At 36.9% G+C, this 6,925-nt stretch overlaps 1 protein-coding gene across 4 annotated transcripts in view; it reads right to left on the bottom strand.

Moving 5' to 3' along the window:
- LOC100630279 (testis expressed protein 56) overlaps nt 1-6,925 on the bottom strand; it is a 35,724-nt gene that overhangs the window by 18,234 nt on the left and 10,565 nt on the right. For all 4 annotated transcript variants that reach the window (XM_023624390.2, XM_023624392.2, XM_070244859.1 and 1 more), the window contains exon 3: nt 19-241. In XM_023624390.2, the coding sequence (XP_023480158.2) occupies nt 19-241 (223 nt within the window). The remainder of the gene's footprint in view (nt 1-18; nt 242-6,925) is intronic.

Genomic DNA, 6,925 nt, shown 5'->3' with positions numbered 1-6,925 from the left:
GGTAATAGGGAGTCTTACATCTTTTGACATGAATCGTTGTTGCCAGGAGCACTGAAACATTGTGCCTGGGATCCTGCTTTGCAAAGCATTCACAGCATTACAAGCTGAAATCGTGTCTTCAAACACCACTACAGCACTTTGCCGGCCACAAAGGGTAACTGACTGAATTGGTCCAAACACTGACAGCCTCTCGGTTATCGACTCCAGATCTTCACTAGGTTGCATGTTCTTATTCAGCCACCTAGCAAGGGAGAAAATGAGAGGAGGAGTAATACTAGAAAATAAATAAGAATCATAGTTTCATTTTTTCCCCGTAATTTAATAAAAAGGCATGAAGGGAGAATTGGGTCATTTCATTGGACAGCAATGCTCTGTATTGGTAAGTCTCTCCTTATTTATTAAGTAGTTTTCATTCTTGTTTAATGTATTTTATAAAAGGCATACCTGTAAGCTGCCTTAACTTTCCTTGCAACTTTCTGTTTTGATTACTGCTACATGTATCAGTTGACAAGGATGAGGGGGTAATTCCATGGCTACATAATTGGCATGGAATATTGTGCTCTTCTAAATATCCTTTCCCCCCGACCCTGAGGAAGATTTGCCCTTAACTAACATCTGTGCTAATCTTCCTCTATTTTGTATGTGGGTCACTGCCACAGCATGGCTGCCAGTGAGTGGTGCAGGTCCCTGCCCAGGAACCAAACTTGGGCCACCAAAGTGGAGCATGCTGAACTTAACCACTTGGCCACAGGACTGGCCCCTCCTCCTTCCTTTTTAACCTTTCCTTCAAGCGTCAGCATCCAAGTAGCCAACCCTCCAAACCTCTAACTTTTTAGTTCTTAATTTTTTTATTTCAGTAATCTCAATCCAAAATGTTCAGTCTCATAGAAAAATATATGAATAGTAGTAACCATTAATGTTTATTGAGCACTTACTGTTTCTTATTAGTACTCAATGCCCATAATCACGTTTTATCCTCAATAAACACCACCAAAAATTAAAAATGAGGTAGGTACTGTTGCAACTACCATTTTACAAGCAGGGATCCAGAGGCATAGAGATTTGAGTAGCTTTTCCAGAGTCAAACTCCCAGCTTGTGTTGTTGTTGCACAGAGTTCCAGTTCCACTGTGTCACCATGAGCTAACAACTACTGCCCATCCTTCCCACTAACTTCAACTAAAATCTCTGCACAGAATATGAAAAACAGCTACTTGATGATGCTAAAACTAAACAAAAGCAGATGGATCATGTTAAGGCATCAGAGTATGGAGAAGCAGCTGTGCAGGGCTGAGTTTCTCAGATTGTGGGAAATAAGGAGACACTTGCTGGGATCTCTTTCCTGAACATGTGACTTATGCCTCAAGGGTAGACCTCCGTTGTGGAGCAGTGCAGTGATGGCCATGGCATAGCTGGCTAAATAAAATTCGAGGTAAAGAAAAACATCTTTTTTAACCAGCAAAAGAATCCCCTGGGGATTAAAGAGTGAAAGTGAAAGGAAAATCCCAGAGCAGAGAGAGAGAGAGAGACGTTGCCCTGATTTTGTCTAAGAGCCTGTGCAAGTCTAAGGTTCACGAGTGAGACAAACTCAAATCACCATAGTAAAGCCTTTGAGAACTGAACTGGGATTTTCACCACCACCTATACAAGATCAAGACAGAGCTTATAGTCTGAACCTAATCAGGTTGATTACTTGCTAAAACAAAAATATCAACATTTTCCTGACAATTGTAAGAGGACCCACAAAAACATCAATAGTCTCCAGATTTTAACAGGACTCAGGGTCCATGGAACATAATATTCCCAATGCCCATAATGCAATCTAAAATTATTTGACATACAAAAGACCATAAAATGAACACTCTCAGATGAAAAAAGACAACACCAGTCAATCTTGAGATGACCTAGTTGTTAGAATTGTCACACAAATACTTTAGAGCAATTCTTATACCTGTGCTCCATGTAGTAGAGAAAAACACACTTGAAATGATTAAAAGTATATGAATTCTCAGAGAAACACAAACCTCAAAAAGAGAACCAAATAAATTTACAACTGAAAATCTGAAATTAAAAAAAATTATGGAGGGACTCATGAGAGAATCTAGACAAAGGAAGGAGTCACCGTGGAAGATAAATCAATAGAAACTAAACAATGTGAAGAACAGAAAAAAAATATTGAGAAAAGATGAATAAACAGTGATATCAGCAAGATGGTGAGCTAGGAAGTTTCAGGCCCTCATTTCCCCCATAGAAACATTAAGTAAACAACTACAGGAACCAGTCAAACATCTACAGCAAGCCAATGTCCAATTGAGAAAAAAATCATGTTAAAAGTCACAGGAAATTTTGTGTTGTTTTCACTCACTCTTGCCCTCCCCACTGCCCTGTGTGGTGTGGTTGGGAGGAATCGGCCCCATTCCTGGCTGCCTCCCTTGGGACAGAGGAGCAGAATGGAGCTCGTTTGCAGCATTGCCCAAATGCTGCCTCTGGGCTGTCTGAGGGAGTGATTGATATCTCGCCTGACTCAAAGTTCAGACAGGAAACATTGGCAAAGTTTGAACCTCAGGCTAGAAACCACAGAGAGTAGTGGCAGGCAATGAAACACATGAAAAGTACAAGCTAATTGCAGAAAAAGAGATTACAAGCAGAGGAATACAATAGAGCATTTAAGGCCCTGAGGAAAAGCTGGAGTGAGATTCTTCAGGAAATTAAGACATTTGCAAACAGCGGAAAATAAAAAATAAAATATACCCACAGGCCTAGAAAGCAGCATGCCCAGAAAAGACATGGGAAGGCTTGGGTGGATCTCAAGGTTCATGGGCCCATTAATTAGAGAAGGTCTTACACACCAGTGTGCCAACACTGGGAGAGAGGACTGTTTTATCAAATGCCCAATTTTCAACGAATGTCATAAGACAAGTAAAGAAACAGGGAAACATGGCCCATTGAAAGGGAAAAAATCTCCAGAAACAGTCCCTGAAGAAACACAGGCATCAGACTTTTTAGACAAAGCCTTTAAAACAGCTGTCAAATATGTTCAAAAGCGCTAAAGGAAAATATGGGCAAAGAACTAAAGGAATCAGGAAAACAATATATGAACAGACAAGAATACCAACAAAGATGTAAAAAACATTCTGTAGCTGAAAATTACAATAACTGAATTTAAAAATTCACTAGAGGCGTTCAACAGCATACTTGAATAGGTAAAAGGAAGAATCAGCAAACTTAGAGAGGTCATTTAAAATTATTGAGCTTGAGGAGCAAAAAGAAGAATGAAAAGTGAACAGAGCTGAAGGGACTTATGGAACACCATTACGCAGACCAATGTACACACGATGGGAGTCCCAGGAGGAGGAAGGAAAGGGACAGAGCAAGTATTTGAAGAAATAATGGCTGAACACTTATCAAATTTCAGGAAAGACATGGATATAGAAATTCAAGAAGTTCAATGAACCATAAGTAGGAAAAACACAGATGCTTACATTGAGACATATTGTAATCAAATCTGTCAAAGATAAAGAAAAAGAGTGAATCTTGAAAGCAGCAAGAGAAAAGCAACTCATCACATAGAAGGGATTCCCCAATAAGACTATCAGCAGATTCCTCCTCAGAAACCTTGCAGGCCAGAAGGCAGTGGGATGATATATTTAAAGTGCTGAAAGAAAAAAAATCATCAACTGGTATCTCTACATCTGGGAAAACTGTCCTTCAAAAATGAGGGAAAAATTTAATAGATTCCTATACAAAAGCTAGGGTAATTCATTACCACTAGACCTGCCCCATAAGAAATGCTAAATGCTCCACTTTTCACTTTCTACAGGATTTAAAAAACAAATGCATAAGATATAAATCTATGTTAATGGGTATACAATATACAAAAATATAATTTGTGACATTAATAAGGTAAGTGGAGGTGCAGAGCTGTAAAGAGTAGTTTTTGTATGCAGTTGAAGATAAGTTGGTAACAATTTAAGACAGATCATCGTGACTTTAGGATGTTATATGTAATCCTCATAGAAGCCACAAAGAAAATATCCATAGACAATACACAGAAAGAAATAAGGGGATCAAAATGTGTCACTGCCAAAAATCAACTAAACACAAAGGAAATCAGTAATGGAGGAAATGAGGGACAAAAAATACAATATAAGACATACAGAAAACAAAATAGCAAAAGTAAGTGCTTCTTTATCAGTAATTAAGTGTAAATAGATTAAACTCCCCAATCAAAAAAACACAGATTGACAGAATAGAATTAAAAAATCAGAATTCAACTATATACTGCCTACAAGTGTCTCACTTTACATCTAGGGACATGAATAGGTTAAAAGTAAAAGGATGAAAAAGAAGATTCCATGCAAATAGTAATCAAAAGAGAGCAGGGATGGCTATACCAATATCAGGCAAAATAGACTCAAAAACTGTTATAAGAGATAAGGACATAATATAATGAGCAAAGGGTCAATACAGAAAGAAGATATAACAATTATAAACATTTACACACCAAATATTAGAATGCCAATATATATAAGCAAACATTGGCAGAATTGAAAAAAGAAATAGCCCTACAATAATAGTAGGAGACTTCAATACCCTACTTTCAATACCCTACTTTCAGTAGTGGATAGAAAATCAGACAGAAGCTCAATAAGAAAATAAAGGACTTGAACAACACTATAGACCAATTGGACCTAACAGACGTATATAGAACACTACCCAGCTATGACAGAATACACATTTTTCTCAAGTTCACATGGAACATTCTTCAGGAGAGATCATATGTTAGGCCACAGAACAAGTCTTAATAAATTTTAAAAGATTCAAATCATGAAAAATATCTTTTCTAATCACAGTGGACTGAAACTAGAAATTAACAGCAGAAAGAAAATTGGAAAATCCACAAATATGTAAAAATTAAATAACACACTTTTAAACAACAAACAGGTCAAAGAAATCACAAGGGAAATTAGAATATATCTTGAGACAAATGAAAACACAAGACACCAAAACTTATGAGATGAAAAACATTAGTGCTAAGAGGGAAATTTATAGCTGTATGTGCTTACATTAAAAAAACAGAAAGATCTCAAATCAACAACTTAGCTTTACACCCCAAGAAACTAGTAAAAGAAGAACAAACTTAACCCAAAGCTAGCAGAAGGAAGGAAAAAAATATATAGATTAAAGCAAAGAAAGAGAATAGAAAAGCAACAGAGAAAATCAACAAAACTAAGTTAGTTCTTTGAAAAGGGCAACAAAAATGACAAACTATTAGCTAGACTGACCAAGAAAAACAGAAGACTTAAATAACTAAAATCAGAAATGAAAGAGGGGACATTACTACCAATTTCATGGAAATACAAAAGGTTACTATGAACAACTGTATGCCAAAAAATTGGATAGCCCAGATGAAATGGACAAATTCCTAGACACACAAACTACCAAGACTGAATAATGAAGAAATGGGAAATCTGAGTAGACTATAACTAATAAGGAGATTGAATCACTAATTAAAAACCTCCCAAAGAAAGCCCCAGGATCAGCTGGCTTCACTGGAGAAGTCTACAAAACATTTAAAAAAGAATTAACACCAGTCCTTTTCAAACTCTCCCAAAACACTGAAGAGAAGGGAATACTTCCTAACTCATTTTATGAGGCCAGCATTACTCTAATACCAAAGCCAGGCAAAGACCCTACAAGAAAACTACAGACCAATACCCCTTATTAATATTGATGCAAAATCCTCAACAAAATAACTATAAAACCCAAATATAAAAGCATATTAAAAGATTATACACTATGACCAAGTAAGATTTAGTCTTGGAATGCAAGGATGGTTCAACATATGAAAATCAATCAATGTAATATACCACATTAACAGAATGAAGAGAAAAAAACACATGATCATCTCACTTGATGCTGCAAAAACATGTGATAAAATTCAACACCCTTTCATGATAAAAACACTCAACAAACTAGGAATAGATGGAAACTACCTCAACATAATATAGGCCATATATGAAAAACCCACAAGTAACATCATACTCATCCATGGTTAAAATCATACTTTGGTTTTATACTTAATTTTTTTTAAATCTGGTGCAAAACATTACTACTGAACAACCTTCATTCTAGAGGGAAATTCAGAGGGGAAAGACAGTAGCCAGCTGTTCCCAAGGCCAACCTTGTCATGCAGTCACCTTTGGGCCATACCACCCTTGGAGCTTTCAGTATATCTAACGAAAGGTTTCTGTGAGTGCATTCCTCACCCCCGCAAACAGAAAACACTAGAGATCAGCACCCCAACAAGATGACATCTTTCTGAGACTGAAACCTTTCCTTCTCAGATCAGAAGCAAAACAAGGGTGCCTGCGTTCACTACTTCTATTCAACATAGTACTAGAAGTTCTAACCAGAGAAATTAAGAAAAAGAAATAAAAGGCATTCAAATTGGAAAGGAAGAAATAAAATTATCTCTGTTTGCAGGTAACATGATCTTGTATGTAGAAAACCCTAAAGATTCCACCAAAAAAAGATAGAACTAATAAATAAATTTATCAAAATTGCAGGATACAAAATCCACACACAGGGGTTGGCCTTGTGGCCGAGTGGTTAAGTTTGCACACTCCATTTCAGCTGCCTGTGGTTTGCTGGTTTGGATCCTGGGTGTGGATCCAGCACTGCTCTTCAAGCCATGCTGTGGCAGCATCCCACATAGAAGAACTAGAATGACTCACAACTAGGACATACAACTATGTGCTGGGGCTTTGGGGAGAAAAAAAATCTACACACAAAAATCAGTTGCATTTCTATACACTAGCAATCAACAATCCAAAAAGGGAATTGAGAAAACTGTTCAATTTACAATGGTATCAAAAAGAATATACTTCGGAAAAAATTTAACCAAGGAGACAAAAGATTTGTATA

Source organism: Equus caballus, chromosome 20 (genome assembly GCF_041296265.1).
Source record: "Equus caballus isolate H_3958 breed thoroughbred chromosome 20, TB-T2T, whole genome shotgun sequence".
In the NCBI taxonomy this organism is placed as follows: domain Eukaryota; kingdom Metazoa; phylum Chordata; class Mammalia; order Perissodactyla; family Equidae; genus Equus; species Equus caballus.
The sequence above is the reverse complement of the archived record's forward strand: the minus strand, read 5'-3'. Positions and strand labels throughout refer to the sequence as shown.